At 37.4% G+C, this 16,105-nt stretch overlaps 2 protein-coding genes across 2 annotated transcripts; one reads left to right on the forward strand and one right to left on the reverse strand.

The window, feature by feature from the left end:
* The first annotated feature begins 42 nt into the window (after positions 1 to 42).
* On the forward strand, positions 43 to 15,261 carry LOC116308895 (sorting nexin-29). The gene is made up of 25 exons (XM_031719414.2): positions 43 to 157; positions 282 to 346; positions 1,010 to 1,062; positions 1,226 to 1,306; positions 1,798 to 1,847; positions 2,094 to 2,183; positions 2,520 to 2,604; positions 2,755 to 2,825; positions 3,332 to 3,393; positions 4,354 to 4,453; positions 5,048 to 6,080; positions 6,334 to 6,486; positions 6,678 to 6,717; positions 7,143 to 7,176; positions 7,766 to 7,829; positions 8,374 to 8,502; positions 9,225 to 9,322; positions 9,622 to 9,685; positions 10,276 to 10,315; positions 10,383 to 10,499; positions 11,334 to 11,480; positions 12,267 to 12,341; positions 12,591 to 12,656; positions 13,302 to 13,441; positions 13,936 to 15,261. Exons 1-25 carry the CDS (start codon positions 121 to 123, stop codon positions 14,000 to 14,002), a joined length of 2,961 nt encoding a protein of 986 aa, XP_031575274.2. The 5' UTR covers positions 43 to 120; the 3' UTR covers positions 14,003 to 15,261.
* Positions 14,619 to 16,092, reverse strand: LOC116308896 (very-long-chain enoyl-CoA reductase-like). Its single transcript, XM_031719417.2, has one exon. It carries the CDS (start codon positions 16,073 to 16,075, stop codon positions 15,305 to 15,307), a length of 771 nt encoding a protein of 256 aa, XP_031575277.1. The 5' UTR covers positions 16,076 to 16,092; the 3' UTR covers positions 14,619 to 15,304.
* Between the last annotated feature and the right edge of the window lie 13 nt (positions 16,093 to 16,105).

The raw sequence follows: 16,105 nt of genomic DNA on the forward strand, positions 1-16,105 counted from the left end.
AGCTCCGGCATCCATTGCGAGCAACCCATAATGTCATAACATGGCGGACGAAGTCGAAGCTAAATAGAGAATAAAAGTATCAGTTTTCACTTTCGATTTCTGTAAAATGAAGTCTTCACGATGTTTCTGACTTCCCACGAGAAGAATGCCATGACCAGTGAGTAATTTCTCAGTTTTTTGAAGAGTTTTGATTTTAGAAATGAGTATGTTCTCTTGGAAATGAATTTATTTATTATCGAGTTGATTTATCTCGGTGACGTTTGCTTTTGATTTTGTTATAGGCCGAGGCAACCCGGACTCAGAGCGCCAAAACCTTCTAGATCGTCTCCTCGATGCAGTTAAACAGGCAAGTATATTTATATTGACTTTTAGAAACTGTAAATAGACTTCAGTCCAAGAAAAAAAACCTTCAAAAGTCAATATAACGATGTCAGACATCCAATCATCAAATCAATTTATCGAAGGTTAATAGTATTTTGCCTTAAACTACTTTACGATTTACGAATTGTCTCTTGGTAGTTGATAACACACATTATTTCACATTTTCTAAATTTGAAATAATCGTCATTATCTTGAACTCAAATATAGATAAAGATTAGGAATGGAACAATAGATGGGGGGGGGGGGGGGGGTTCCGTAGGTGGAGTGCTTGCTCAATATTTGTTATGGGTTTACACAACTCCCTCAATATTATCTACTGGTCCATCCCTTACATCCTTACATAACAAATATATTGTTTGTCACATGTCAGATTAGAATAGCATCGATCAATCAATTATTGGCAAAAATGTCAGAAAATTGTACAGTAGTTCAGACAACCACCAATCAATATTTAAAATCTGCAGGGCTGTAACTTGAAAACTGTTTCATTCAAGGATATGAGAACAATTGCTTTGTCTTTTTTATGAAAAAAGTTACATAGTGTTTGTCAAGAAAGAATTCTCTAGTGGGAAAAGAAGAATAAAAAAAAGACTGAGATACTTAGGATATTGTTCATTTTCTTATTTAGTGCCAAGTGAGATATGGTGGTAAGACAGAACTTGCTACTGACACAGACAGTAGGTAAGCTGTATATTTTAAAAATGATTAGAGTGAATTAATGGATCAAGGGGTGGTTAAAGGGGTAACTAGTCACCCCCTATTGCTCATTTTCCTCAGTATATCATTAGTAATAACAGAGGTCCAACCTTTTACTTGCTTTGTTTGGTTACTTGTTACTTTGTAGGGTAGCCTGTTTGCTAGCTCAGTTGATGGCGATATTCAACCATGGACTCAAGAAACCCAAAGGAACAGTTAGAGCATTTATGTGAGTGACTATTTTGACTCATGCTCAAGATATATTACTACCATATATGCTTTCAAAGGTCTTTTTACACAGGGATTTCAGAATAAGCTGATGGCTGCCAGAGCTGCGGCAGTTGCTTCACAATTAACAGTCAGCTAATTTTTCTTTGCTTTAGAAAAAAGTATCATTTATCTATCAGTTCACAGCCAGATACTTCAGACTTATGATTAATATTATCGCTGTTCTTACTCCAAAATATTTTAAAAGCCATGTTCATCCTGGCCTGTATATTATTGGTGGTATTAACTAAAGCTTTCTAATTAGCTTTGTTTGTTATATAGTTAACTATAACTAATATGCATGGCCAGCATGTCTTTTGGGCATTTGTATCCCTTGGAAATGGTTGCAAACCATCAATTAATTCTCACTTGTTCATCGTCCATTATCAGTACATGAAGGTTTTTGTTTGTGCTGATGAGGGTAATGTACTTTAATGTAATATTATGTTACAGGCAAGTAGGCCAAGTTGCTGGAATAACAAAGCAAGAAGAGCTAGAACCAGGTTTGTAATTTAATTGCTATAGATTAATAAGTTTTTACCTCAGTCATACTAGTCATTGTGTACTAGTCATACTATACTAGTCAAATTCCTGCAGCACCCCCAATGATCCATCTCTATCAATTATCTAATGTCCCATCCCTCGTGGAGCGGAGTACTGGTATAATATTTTTTATTATATATTTTTAATAGTTTTCAAGAGTGCTGTTGGCTATATTTCTAACAGCTTTTTTCTTCATTATTTTGTAGCATTCTATAGTTTTATCAAGGAGCATCTCAGCAAGAACGAACAAGACAGATTCCTTGCTTTGCACAATATTACTACTGATACTGGCAGAAGTAAGATGACTTTGATTTCTGCCTACTTGGTTGTCATTATAACCCCCTCCCCCCTCCAAAAACAATGTTGGCCCCCCTTCCTTAAAAAGAGGTTTACACCTTATGCACTAAGAGAAAATCCCCTAAAGAAGCCATTGAAGAGTATACTCATTCCCACTAAACATTACAAGCCCTGCATTATGTAAACAACAAAATCAAACAGACAAATAAATAATAGTACTATTTAACACTGTGGATTCTACTGAATTTAGAAGTTGATTTCGTAAAATTAAAGAACTGGTGTTCCTGTGCTTTTCCACAGACAACCCAATGTTAATATGTATATTCCTTTTTCAGGTAGAGCATGGCTAAGATCGACTTTAAATGAACATACACTAGAGAAGAGTATTCATAATATCCTGGGAGATAAAAAGCTTCTTAGGTATTTTGAGCTATATTATTATATAGGAATATGGATGTGGGGTCCTGTGGTGCTCTGGGTGAAGATTCCATTCCCAATCTTCCTTCCTTTTCTCCACCACAGGGAACCCATAGATCTAGGGTTGGACTTTACATTTTCTTTTTCTTTTAGCTTATATTATGAAGCAGATGCCTTTTTATTGGATGAGGAGAAAGCAAGTATGCTCCCAATGATTGCAGCAGGTACATAGTAATGTTTTCTTGAATGATTAATGAAGGAGTGAAAAATGAATGGATGAATGAAATTTTTACTAATCTTTAGTTTGATGACTATTAGGGATGAGGGCAAAACAATTGTCATCTTACAGTACCCGATTTAGGGGGGAGGGGTGGTGTTACCCGGTACCCACCACCTCTGGAAGTGAAATCTTAGATTTTGTCCCCAAATATCTCCAAAACTAAAAGCCAAATCACAGAAATAAATGGAATGTCTGTCTGCACTGTATGCTAAAAAACATATTTGTGTATTAAAAATTGTCATTACAGACCCCCAGTATTGAGCATTTGAGCAGGTCTCTGAGGGGGGAGGGGGTATGTACCAGAACCCACCACCTTAATTCATAAAAGTGGGTCCCTATTTTAGACCATTGTTTTGACCTCACCCCTTACAGCATTTTCATATTTTTTGAGAATCTGTGAAATACATTAAACTTAAATTTTGATGTCACTTCTGATTTTAATTTTGATAGGTGTTAGTTCTATCTTGTTTGCACTTGGAATTGATAAAGAAGAGCTAAATGTAATAAAACAGGTAGGAAGTGTACATGAGATTCTTGTTTTTTGCAGTTGGTTTGCTGTTAGTCCCAAGTTAAGATTGACAGTTACTTTGGTGCAATTAAACTGGCACAGATTTAATAGAATTAAAAAAGAAGAACCTCTGGGCTGATCTAAGTCAGGACATGGCTAACTTACAGATAAAACCCTGATACAACCTCTTGGCTGATCTAAGACTGGGCACGGCTAACTCACAGATAAAACCCTGAAACAACCTCTGGGCTGATCTAAGTCAGGGCATGACTAACTCACAGATAGAACCCTGAAACAACCTCTGGGCTGATCTAAGTCAGGGCATGGCTAACTCACAGATAGAACCCTGAAACAACCTCTGGGCTGTTCTAAGTCAGGACATGGCTAACTCACAGATAGAACCCTGAAACAACCTCTGGGCTGATCTAAGTCAGGGCATGGCTAACTCACAGATAGAACCCTGAAACAACCTCTGGGCTGATCTAAGACTGGGCACGGCTAACTCACAGATAGAACCCTGAAACAACCTCTGGGCTGATCTAAGTCAGGGCATGGATAACTCACAGATAGAACCCTGAAACAGCCTCTGGGCTGATCTAAGACTGGGCACGGCTAACTCACAGATAGAACCCTGAAACAACCTCTGGGCTGATCTAAGACTGGGCACGGCTAACTCACAGATAGAACCCTGAAACAACCTCTGGGCTGATCTAAGTCAGGGCATGGATAACTCACAGATAGAACCATGAAACACCCTCTGGCTGATCTAAGACTGGGCACGGCTAACTCACAGATAGAACCCTGAAACAACCTCTGGGCTGATCTAAGTCAGGACATGGCTAACTTACAGATAGAACCCTGAAACAACCTCTTGGCTGATCTAAGTCAGGACATGGCTAACCCACAGATTTGTTTTTTATTATATTATACCATTCAAATTTATGTTATCTTTTTTTGATTCAAGGTTTCTCCTCAGTTGCCATCAACCAAAGAGGTCTTTTCCAACCTACTTTCATCTTTTCCTGCAGCAAAGCCCAAACCAGAACCAGTTGCTGTTCTGGCAGGTAAAAATATTGTACATGTTGTCATGGAAACCTACCTTCATTCTACTTATACAGGAAACTGCCTCTGGGCTGATCTAAGTCAGGTCACTGTTAACTCACAGATCGAACCCTGAAACAACCTCTGGGCTGATCAAAGTCAGGGCACGGCTAACTCACAGATCGAACCCAGAAACAACCTCTGGGCTGATCAAAGTCAGGGCACGGCTAACTCATAGATCGAACCCTGAAACAACCTCTGGGCTGATCAAAGTCAGGGCACGGCTAACTCACAGATCGAACCCTGAAACAACCTCTGGGCTGATCAAAGTCAGGGCATGGATAACTCACAAATCAGACCCCGAAACAAACTCTGGGCTGATCTAAGTCAGGGCACGGCTAACTCACAGATGGAATTGAAATTAGGTTTTTGGGAGAAAGGAAAACTGGAGAACCCAAAGACAATTCCCTGAATCAAGGAGATACCCGACAACATCTATACTCATGTGTGATTGGGAATCAAACCTGAGATACCATGGTGACGTGATAGGTGAGTACACTACCACTACACCACCCTTGATTCCCATTATAATATTAGTTTGAATGATTATTTTTCAGAATGTACCAAACAAGACGATACAAAGAGGAAGAAGAAGAAAAAGAAGAAGGGCGCTGCCATAGTATCTATCGATGATGGTGACAGTAGTACCCACGGGTCAGCTGAAGAGCTCAATGTCACTCATCAACATCCTCATGATTCCAAAGTTTTTCCATTTAGTGACTCCTCAACTTATTTTTCAAAACAGACCAAGAAAACTACTAAATCAGGACATTCAAGATCATCATCTTATCCTGGAAAAATTGCCTTAGAAACTGAGACTTCTGAGCAGAACTTAGGAACAAGTTTACCCAAGACTGTTAGCTCTGGATTTGGTTTTAGTCGTCAGGGAATCTTAAGGGAAATTTCACTTTCAGATACTAGTCTGACCGAGGATAATAAATTAGATGTGAAATGGACAAATGATAATGAGGATGATAATTATGAGAGAGTCCAAAGTCGACCTCATCTCGTAAAGACTTCTTCATTCAGTCAGGCTGTAGATACCATTGAAGAAACAGATGAACTCCTAAATGAAGAGGTTAAGGAAACTGGAACCTCTTCATTTGGCATCCATGGCAACAAAAGTACTATGGAAATAAATAGGAATATTAAAGAACGAGACAAAGGAATTGATGTCAATTCTAGTAATGATTTATTGGACAATTTGTGTGTAGTATCAAAAGACTTTGATTTAGTTGATGTGCGAGATATGAATGTTAGTAATGGCAAAAACAAACAAGAGAATGTGTTTTCAATTAAATCTTTTAGACAGTCAAAAGAAAAGCAAAATTCCACATCAAATGAGGACAATAAACGACAGTCTCTTGAAGAGAGTGAATTGAACAACCAAGACATTTTGTCAACCTCGGTCAGCAGGGATGAAGCTTCCTTGTTGGAAATGGGAGGAGATGATGGTCTCATGCTGCTTGGTGAACAGAAAACTACTAGATCTCAAGATTCATCGACAGATAAACCCGAAGTGGCAGAGAACCAAGATGGTGAAGAAAAGGAAGATGGAGATAGTTGTAAGGATTCTGTTTCTTTATCAAGGTGGGTTAAAGCTGATTTAATTATTTCATATTAGTTTCTGATGTTTAAAGTAGCTGAGATGGACCTGAAGAAGAAAAGGGATGATAATTGGAGAACCCAGAGGAATTCTCAAAGCACACAAGGCAGCTCTACGCATATTAACAACACTCATCGACCATGCTCTTGGTGCTGGGTTTCTCATAATATACATATATTTGTTTTGTTTAATACAACTTTACTTTATTTAGCTATAAAACAGTTCATCTTGTTGCAGTAACTCCTGGTTTGATGACAATGATGACAGAGCAGACCAAAGTGAAGATGATTTCCTCCGAAGAGCAAGGTCCGAGTCGTTGTCTGCCGCTACAGATGCTGCAGCAGCAGCACTGGAATTCTGTACCCCACCACATGCCAAGCATAGTAGCATGTACGTATGTATTGAGAATAGGAATAGTTTTATATCCTTTTAAAACTTTCATAAAAATATTGATAAGAGAATTTTATTATATTTTTGTGTTCCCAAGCACTATAACTTATCTATAGTTCTATATCTTCATGTATTTCATTAGTGCCATGCGGTCTACATATTCTCATCTATATTTTTGTGTGTTATTTTAGTATGTCCTCAAATAGTGAAGGAATCACCTCTAGAAACAATGTAAGTACCACTACACCTCATTTTCATTAGTTCATACAACAAATCAAAATATGGCAACCAATAGCTAATTTAATGTTCTGGACTGACTAGCCCCATGTTCACATGGAAACTAGTCAGTGAAGAACAATTGTTATTCCAATTTATCACCATATTTTGATTCAAAGTATTGTGAACATATATTTTTTCAGCACTCTTCAGATAGTGTTTGTACTTTACCAACTACGTACACATCACTTTATTTACAAAATGACGATTATTCATTTCATTTCATTGCTTGAAATATCACCCTGCCCAGTTTGGTTATCAGTACTTGTTTGATTTAAACCTCAGTCAGATTTGGTTTTATCTTTTTTTGATTGCCTAACTTAAATGCTTCAATGCTATGTGGTTGATGATCTTTGTAACTCAGTTTGATTTTTTGACAGATGCTTGGTGCTCAACATGAAGGAATGACAACAAGTAAGTAGCAATAAGAATCAATAACCAATGGAGGGAGGGAGGGAGGGAGCAAGGGATTGGTGGGTGGGTGGGTTGATGGATAGATGGATGGATGGATGGAGTGATGGATGGTTTGATTGATGGATGGAGTGATCGATGGATGGATGGATGGATTGATGGAGGGAGGGAGGGAGGGACAGAGGAAGGGTGGGAGGGAAGGAGGGAGGGAAGGATGGAAGGATGGAAGGATGGAAGGATGGATGGATCATTCCATGTTAGGTGGAAATATTAGATGGATAGATGCATTGAGGGAAGGAGGGAGGGATGAAGTGCTGGATGGAAGGGATGGATGAATGAATGAACGTAGGAATTTTATTATCATAGTTTTCATTGCACAACATAGTTACTTGATTCACTTATTAGTTTTCCAAAAATTTCTTTTGTCCTCTCATGTGGAATTGTCCATTGATGGATGTAGGGATGGATGGATTTAGGAATGGATGAATGAATGGATGAATCTTTTCATCAAACAAATACTTTCTAAATATTTACTAACATAGCTTTGATGGTTTTCAGGTTTTTTTGTTAATACTTATTTGACTATTTTTAGGTGAGCTTAAGCAAGCAATAGTCTCCATGATGTTGAGAAAAGATGAAATTGAAGACCAAAACAGGTAAAAATAATATCCATTCATCTATTCCTTTTTCTTTCTTCTTGAATAAAGTTGTCATTTTAACAGATTTTGGGGTTTTGGATAGCCATCATTAGAATGATAAGCAAAAGTCTAAATACAAGAATATGTACTTATCGACTGAGGGCCGCACAGGAAAATATTTGGCTTGAGGTGATGCTGTACGCTGTAGCTGATGCTTGTGTAAATGACCGAGAGCCAAATATTTTCCCGTACGGCCCGACCTAACTCAGTCAATAAGCAGTTTTATCGATCATATTTATATGATCCTCACGAAAAAAATAATAAAAAAGAAAGAAAGAAAGAAATAGTGAATAAAAGCTAAAAAAGAGAAAGCGCGCGGATTCAAGCAGGGCTGTGCGAATCCGTACAGCCCTGCTCGCTCAAAGCTGTATGGTCCTGCTCATGCCATTTTCCCGAAGGTTTTTTTAAGAGCGCGAGCCCGGGCAGATACGGGTCATATGATAACACAGGTTATCTAATTTGTAATATTTAGTTTATTTACGATATGCTTATTATTTATTAGGGTCTTGTGCCAACTTGTTGAAGAAAAAAGGCATGAAAAGGAAGTAATGGAGGCAGAGATGGAAAAAATGAAACTGGAAAATAAGACCAGGGAAGACAAGGATGCTTCTAAAATCACAGCATTAACAAGGTAAAACTGTCAGTAGGGTTGTTGTTAAGTCAGAGGGAGAAGGGCAGGGATGCTTATTGTACCTTTTAGGGTTCCAGATCTGCAATTTGGTACCGACTTAGGGGTCACAACTACCAGAGAGTAAATCAGTACCCTGTAGGGTGTTTTTGAGACAATGAGATACCCAAATTATATGATGGCAGTCAGAATGGCAGTTGTAATTCAGGATATTTATTTTTGGTTCATTATCTGACTTTTGTCACTTAGATAATAGATGGTTGCTATCTCTTAGAAATAAAAATTATTAGTTGCCGCTCCCAACTGGACAGGACTCAGGTATCTCTTAGGGGTCAATTTGAAAATTTCCAGCGAGCATTCCCGCCCTTCTGTAAATAGGATAGAAGGGTTTTTAAGCAAAAGGTGAATGAATATGCTAAAATCTGTCAAAACACTTAGGCCAGGGCTAAGCTATGTCAAGAACAAGTCATTGGTCAGAACACCTGTTTCATTATTGGAGGTCTGGTGTATTTGATGTTGGAAAAGACATACTATGGGGCTGGGAAGCTAGTTTGATATCAGAATCAGTGTTGGAAAGCATATTCTGTGTCTGCACAGCTGGAAAGGCAATTTGATGTCTGAAAGCCATGTCAGTGCCAGAAGGCCATTTTAAGTGTCACAAAACCATACTATGACCCTTAAACGTAAAGAGCTAATATTATTTTAAAATACTTATCTTTTTACAGAGAAAATGAAGTTTTGAAACATCAGCTGAAGAAATATGTGGGTGCTGTACAGATGTTGAGGAGCAACATGAATGACAAAAATTCTGTTAATTTACAAGGTGAGGAATGCTGAGTGAGTTACCTCATATTACCATGGAGGGATTTTATTTTACCAATTGAATATTGACCTTTTATGTATACCCTAAAACAACCTTTGGCTGATAAAAAACAGGGCATTGCTAAAGCTACGGACACACAGTGCAACATTGCGTGCCACATTCCATGCAATTGATGTTGCGAGCCATGACACACGATGCAATTAATTGTTGCACGCAAATGTTAACTCAGACACAAATTGAATTGGAATTTAGCTTGAAGTCTGCTCATGTGTTTGTTGTGAAAATTTAATTTTTATAAGGGATAAGAAAAGATGAAGTTCTACCAACGTTACCAGAAAAGAAAAATGACCAAGGCATGGACAGGTAATTAAAGCCTGTGTAGAGAGATGGTTCAGCTTGATCCAGAAAAAAAAACTTTAAATTTAATCCATACCCTTAAAAAAACTCATAGCTAATGAAAGTCAGGCAGGGCAGGGCTGCGCTGGGCTGGGCTGGGCTGTCGAGAAAATAATGTAACATGAAAATATAATGACGTGAAAATTAAGTGACCTCCCATAATTAACAACCTTTAACACAGTTAGAATAAGAATACTCAATCAGATACAATCTCTCCTCATCTCAGGTCAAGTTGCTTTAGTAATACCTTTGTGTAGTTTTTGACTGAGTGATTAGTACTGACCAGCTGAACATGCCTCAGCTTACTTAATAATGTTTTTGAATTAAAAGAGGTTATGAATAACTCATTCTATGAAATTGTGAAATTAAAGTGACTTAGAATGGCGTCTTGTCAAAAAAATCACAAAATTAATGTCACGGAAATTTCATGTAATGAGGTACCTTTTATGCCACCCTTGTTAGATAAAGTTAAGATAGCTTTCCCCTTAATGGTTTGTCAATATATATCAATAATTGTATTTCTTATTATGTAATTCTGGGTTGACTCTTTTCTTCAGTGAAAATGAAGCAAATGAATATGAACAAAAGCTCATTCAAGTGAGTATGAAATGCTGAACAAAAATTTTGTAATTAAAAAAGAAGCTAAGACCCTTAATTTGAATAGGTTGCTGAAATGCATGGAGAGTTAATGGAGTTTAATGAGCGTCTGCAACGGCAGCTGAACTACTGGCACACAAAATCTCAAAGACAACAGGAAGAACTTGTGAGCCTACGTGGACCGGTAAGATGACGTATGATGATGATGACATATGTTATGATGATGATGATGATGATTGAAGATGTTGATGAGAATGATGGTGATGATCAGAATGTTGATGATGATGATGATGATGATTGAAGATGTTGATGAGAATGATGGTGATGATCAGGATGTTGATGATGATGATGATGATGATGATTGAAGATGTTGATGAGAATGATGGTGATGATCAGGATGTTGATGATGATGATGATTGAAGATGTTGATGAGAATGATGGTGATGATCAGAATGTTGATGATGATGATGATGATTGAAGATGTTGATGAGAATGATGGTGATGATCAGAATGTTGATGATGATGATGATTGAAGATGTTGATGAGAATGATGGTGATGATCAGGATGTTGATGATGATGATGATGATGATGATTGAAGATGTTGATGAGAATGATGGTGATGATCAGGATGTTGATGATGATGATGATTGAAGATGTTGATGAGAATGATGGTGATGATCAGGATGATGATGATGATGCCATGATATTATGCAGCAGCCATCTTTATTCTCATGAGAATAAAAATCTTTGTTTCACTTGAATGCAAGACTACGCATAGGAAAATCTATAATTTCAGTGCACATGGCTGCCGCGTGAGTAAGGCCCATAGGGGCAGTCATGATGCTGCTGCTAATGATGATAACAATAGTGGTGATGGTGGTGATGATTTGGAGATGATTAAGACAGAGGTGACGGTGATGATGATGCTGGTGCTGGCATCACTGGTGGCGATGGAGATGATAACTGTTAGAATCAAATATTACATAGTCTAATACTGTCATATACTTCTTCTTTTAGCTACCAGAGGATAGTTCCACATTAGATTCTTCAGGTCTCTCCAGTTCTGATATCACTGTGCCCAACAACAGACCTCTCATCAACATCTGGATTCCCTCTGTCTTCTTGAAGGGTAAAGGTTCAGCAGGGGTTTACCATCTTTATCAGGTAAGCCTGCTATGACGGCACGCATGTTGGTCACAAAAGCACATGAAAATCGGCATGGTTGAAATGAATTTTCCATTTAATTTTCAAAAATTGTATCTTTCGGAAGAACTTGGCGAGAGAATTAAGCAATGGCAGAAAACACTTGTGTTGGAAAATTAAAAATATATGAATTTTTTGAAACTTCTATTTCAGCCATTTTGTTCTATTTTTTTAGTTTAATGGCTAAGTTTCAAAATCTTTGAAATTTAAAAGTTATTTTAGCCATGGCAATTTCAGGTACACCTACTTGCAAGAAAGAAGTCATATGATATTAGAACATTAGTAATTTAGTGAGAAAGGAATACATTAAAAGACAAAAGAAAAAGTTCAGCTTCAGTGATCTTCTTTTGTTTTTTAATATAATTCCTATTCCACTAAATCACTAATGTTCTATTTTCGTATGACAATGTTCTTGCAAGTAGGTGTATTTTTGTGCCCAATATGATATCAGATGGGAATCAGTGGGGGTGGTGTGGAGGTTATGCAATGTGGTGTGGTAAGGCAACTCAAAAACAGTGGGGGTGGTGTGGGGGTTATGCAATATCATTTATTATCATTTATTAACAAATATCATTTATCTCTCCTTGGCGTGGTAAGGCAACTCAAAAATGTATTTGCCCCAACTTCAGAACAATAATTACAATGTACCCTAACACAAACTATAATTTCCCCAACAAATTCTAAATATTCCCTTCTGCAGGAGAATTAGACTGAATTAAGGTCAAATTTTTTTGTTGCTTTCAACAGGTTTATATCCGTATTAAGGATGATGAATGGAATGTTTATCGGCGCTACTCACAATTTTATGATCTTCACAGAAAGGTTATTGTACATTTTTTTTTCAATAAGTTAGTGATATCATATGGTTTTGAAATTTACGTAATGCCTGCACAATCATTAAATAGAGGTTATCACATGTTAAGAGCTTGATATTGGAGCTTGATATTCATGAGTTTCCATTTTATATCGCGAACCAGCGAGTCTGCAACCAAGTTATATCATATGGTGTTGAAATTTACCCAATGCCTGCACAATCATTAAAAAAATTATTTATTTTCAATTAATTTATAGATATGCAAGAAGCACAAAATTGCAGAAACCTTCAATTTTCCTTCCAAAAAGACATTTGGCAACAAGGTGGGTGGTCACATGTCATCATGTTTACTTGCCTGTAGTTCTGCAATGAAATGCTTTACAGCCAATTTGGCCTGTATCTGTAGTCTTGACTGCTTTACAAGGTTACAAAACTTTTATTTCATTAATTATCCATACCCCCCTCATAGAGGAATTTTTTAAAGACAACCCCCGGAAATTCCAATTTTCTTCCATACAAACTCTGTAATTATTTTTGTTCTTTCTCTGACTCCCCTACTCTTTGGAAATTCCAAATTCCTCTGTGGGGTGGGTATGGATGATTTCTGGAACTACACAATGCGAATTTATGCCATTGAAATTCATGATGACACGAGGGAAACCAAGAATAGGTTTTATCTACTGCATAAGGATAAATCTGGTGGATAGTGTTATTCAGTCTTCATGCAACTGGCCCCCCTGGTGTAGAAATGGGTACCAGAATGTTAACTGTTATGCCTGGCATCCAGAGAAAGTGGAGATACCCCAACTAGTATAAGTCACTCATACTTCTTGCAGCCTCCATAAAAGAGTAAGGTTAAGGCTGGCACTTAATGAGCCACTTTTCACACTGCTGATTTTGATTGGGAAGGAATTTGACTTAATTTTACTAGTGTCTCTTGATCAAAATCATGGATTTCTTTAAAACAGGGAACCAAGTTTGTGGAAGAGAGACGCAAGGTTCTCCAGGAATACATTCGGCACGTAGTCAACTTAATCATATCAGTACACCCTGAGCTGGCTACCAATTCATGCAAGGCTACTCTACTAGAAATCATGCCATTCTTTGGGTAGGTATTTGTTTCATAAAATATTCAAATAGAGATGCTTTGCATAAATGATGGTATGATATTGATCTTGGTTGCCATGACACAGGAGGAAGGAACAATTGAATCTGGTTCAATTTGATTTACATGAGAAAGATATTCAGTTTCCCAGGGTAAAAACACTATTGTTGTGCCTTCCGTCATGGCTGCCATGCATCGAGTGATGTTGTTGTTTGTTTGAGCAGCTGCCAAAGTAGGAAAGGTTAATTAGCTGATTTAGCTAATTTCCAGGAATATCTAATGTGTAAGATAGGCATGTCTAGCAATACTGGCTGAGAACCTGTGAAAATCCTGTGAAAAACCTATGAAAAATATCTTTGTATTTTGGAAATTACACAGGTTTTTCACAGGATTTTCGCAGGTTCTCAGCCAGTAGTGTCTAAGGATGTAAAATTGGGGAAACAATGATGCATTCTATGTTATCTTTCTTCTGACATATTCTCCTTGTGTTTCTATAGTGATCCATATCCCAACAAGAAGTTAGGTCAGCAAAGAAAAAACACAGTTCCATATGATGGGTTATAACACACGTTTTATACTAAGTGATATTAGTGACTCTTACCTAACTTTCATTTTTGAATTTATGAATTTAGGTTGGCTTACAATTATTTGGGAGGGAACAGTTTTTATAATATTTTAATTATTCAAATTGCACTGGGAGATTTTATTGGACGTAATGAAAGATGATATTCTGCCAACTCACTTGAATTTGATTTTTCACTGCTGTCACTCAAAAATAATCAGTTGGTAACCTTCATATTTTTGACTGGTGGCAGTGAAAAACCAATTTTACACTGTTGAAATGTCAGAGTTCACAGAATATCGAAAACCACAGTGATGATCATAAAAGGTATAGCATCATATGGAGGTTGGAGTAGAAAAGTAGAATACAGTAAATGTGTGGAAACATCAACTTCAACCTCAATCAACGTAGAAAAACAAAACCCACTTTGAAATTATCATGGATGTAAGGCTAACAGGAAAGTGACATGAAAGAAAAGAATTGCCACAAATTTTGTCAAGAAAATGTGATCATTTCCTATTACCCTCACATGTAAAAGAAATTTTGAAAGTGTTTTTACTTGTTTATAAGTTGCTTTTTTATGCATATCAAAAAATTATGTCATATAGCTAAAGAAAATGCAAAAAAATGAATAACATTTATTCACTGCTCTTAATCAAAAAATTTAAGATACAAACAAATTAAATCAAATCAAATTTCTTTAACAAATGGAAAATTTTATGCTCTCTTCACTTTGATTTCTGTTGTGTACTATCGAATCCAATTTTTGAGTCCAAGAATCTAACCGAAGACGAGACCCCAGAATAAGCCTGAAGCGAGATGACGTTTTACTCCCGACTCTATACCATAATAGTTTTTAAAATTCTTTTATATTAAAATTTTTGATTCCTTAGAGAATACAGGAACAAAAGTAATAATCAAAGAACAAAAGCAATGTGAAAAGGATTATGGTCTAGAGACGGGGGTAAAACGTCATCTCGCTTCAGGCTTATTGAGGCGAGTGCACTCTCGCAAAGCCACCCTGTTCTGTGTACTATCTAGCTAGATAATCCAATTTCAACCCATCTGGACTCACATTGGTGCTCCCCAGAGTGAGGCTAGAGGGGTTTAGAATTTGCAACAAAAACAACATTGATTACTTTATGATATCCCACATGGTAGAAAATGGCTGTTGTTCATTAAGCTAACTTTCCTTCGACCACAGGAAATTAAGGCTGCTATAGAATGAAATAAACGATTCAGCTCTAGCTTGCTTGGCAAAGTGAATCAGTATTGATTCCAACCTGTTTCCTCAAGGAATAGTATCAAAATAAGAAAGGAATTAACGCTTTTCGATTCCTCGGATAAAGGTCTCTCCCTGCAAGACCATCAAACTCCATTAAGTATGCTTTGTGCTTCTTGTGAGCATAAATAAACAGGGTAATTGCGCTTGCAGTAAGAAAGACAACAGCAGCAAGTGTCCATGTTGTCAGCACGAACCCTACCCATGTTACAATCTCGAAGAAATAGTGTGGACATGAAACTAGCTCAAATAAAAACCCCGATGGTATGACATGCTTTGATTCTTTGGACAAAAAGCTTCTGCGCTTTGCTTTACGGAACGATCGAAGTAGATAGTGACAGTAGCAGTTTCCGAATTCTCCAATGATGAACAAGACACCCCCCACTGAAGCCATTGGTAAATAAGTAGGATGATAACCATTTTCACTGCGTACTGCAGCACCGTTCCAGAATGCGAAAAACCAGTAGTAGAGCGGAGCTCCAAGGCTTTCTGTGAAGCTCATCTTTCTCTTGTAGTCGTGGACGAAGAGGACCTCTATTGTCCTTCGTAGGAAATGGAGTTCCCATAGACCAATAAAGAGGTATTTGAGGTTCTCTTCTTGTGCAAATGTGGAATCAGTTGGACCTGGAAGAAGGCATCCAGTCGCTGGGAAGTAATGAAGTTTAATTTCTCGGACGAAAGCAGCAACTAAGAAGGCTGCCATGGTACCAATGTAGGTAAGTGCGTTGATAAATACAGGATCGCAGCCTTTTTGGGGGCTACGAGATGGACCTTCTTTCATCGTCGCCATCATATGATTTGAGCATAAGAATACCACAGCAAG

The sequence above is a fragment of the Actinia tenebrosa genome, unplaced genomic scaffold (assembly GCF_029948245.1).
Source record: "Actinia tenebrosa isolate PJP-AT-01 unplaced genomic scaffold, QUT_ActTen_1.0 PGA_scaffold13__45_contigs__length_12533684, whole genome shotgun sequence".
Classification (NCBI taxonomy): domain Eukaryota; kingdom Metazoa; phylum Cnidaria; class Anthozoa; order Actiniaria; family Actiniidae; genus Actinia; species Actinia tenebrosa.